Source organism: Echinops telfairi, unplaced genomic scaffold (genome assembly GCF_000313985.2).
Source record: "Echinops telfairi isolate 266 unplaced genomic scaffold, ASM31398v2 ScPeMD7_7458;HRSCAF=8496, whole genome shotgun sequence".
NCBI classification, from domain to species: Eukaryota; Metazoa; Chordata; class Mammalia; order Afrosoricida; family Tenrecidae; genus Echinops; species Echinops telfairi.
Window position 1 is genome coordinate 30,484,484 of NW_022111358.1, and position 965 is coordinate 30,485,448.

Genomic DNA, 965 nt, shown 5'->3' on the forward strand with positions numbered 1-965 from the left:
GACTTGTGGGCTTGGGCAGCACTGGGTTGGGATGTTTTCTTGATGCTCACTTACCCTTTATATAAAACTCTCTCTTATACATAAGTTTCTGAGGATTTGTTTCCCTAAAGTACCCAGACTCACACACCTAGGTTGTTCCCCCACATTATATGCCAAACCTAAGATGCGGCTTGCAATCAAGTCCATTATCAATAGAGATTTAAACAGCCATTCAACTAACTGTACATTTTTCATGTAGCAACTAACCGTTCGGTTCTAAGAAAACCCCAAAGAGTCCAGGGAACCAAAGCAAGTGCACCACAACACCGAGAGCTGAATAATGTCTGTGACCAGGAACCCACGGGAGAGACGGCGAGAAATGCTGACAACGAGAGTGTAACCAGCCCAAGTAAAGGTGCTCTCATGCTAGTAGACCCTACAACTCGAGTGGTCTTACCTTTCCTTTCCAGGGTCTCTATTTTCCCTGAGCATATCCGGAGACGCTTGTAACTTGGCAGCAGAAAGGCTTTCTGTATTCCCACTTACAGGATGCTCATTGCTTTTCTCTGAAGTTAGTGTGGATCCTTTCAATGGAAGGAGAAAACAAAGAGACCTACTTTACTGCTGGGTCTGGATGGTGACAATTCAGATGAGGATAGTGATTTTTTAAAAAGCCACAAACTGACAACCAAATTGGTATCAACAAGTACATCAGGCAGATTTTATAAACATGAGTGATACAACAGGAAGGTGCAGGAGCCAAATGGAACTAAATGATTAAAAAATAATAATGATAATACAAGGAACACTTTAAGGCCAAGTAAATAAAGATACCCAGCTGAGCCAAGGCTGAACAAATTGCATATTTATATCTTTTTGGCCCTGAATGATAAGGAAATAAGAATAGGGAACAAACTTTTATCTCTGCAGCAAATTAAACTATGCCCAAACCTCCCAGGAAAATGGAAAGAAAGCACATTGGAGAG

General features: G+C 41.5%; 1 protein-coding gene across 2 annotated transcripts in view; it reads right to left on the reverse strand.

The window, feature by feature from the left end:
- The window catches only part of BRCA1 (BRCA1 DNA repair associated), a 52,371-nt gene that overhangs the window by 26,150 nt on the left and 25,256 nt on the right, over positions 1-965 (reverse strand). For both annotated transcript variants that reach the window (XM_030888111.2, XM_045299827.1), the window contains exon 10: positions 437-563. In XM_030888111.2, the coding sequence (XP_030743971.1) occupies positions 437-563 (127 nt within the window). The remainder of the gene's footprint in view (positions 1-436; positions 564-965) is intronic.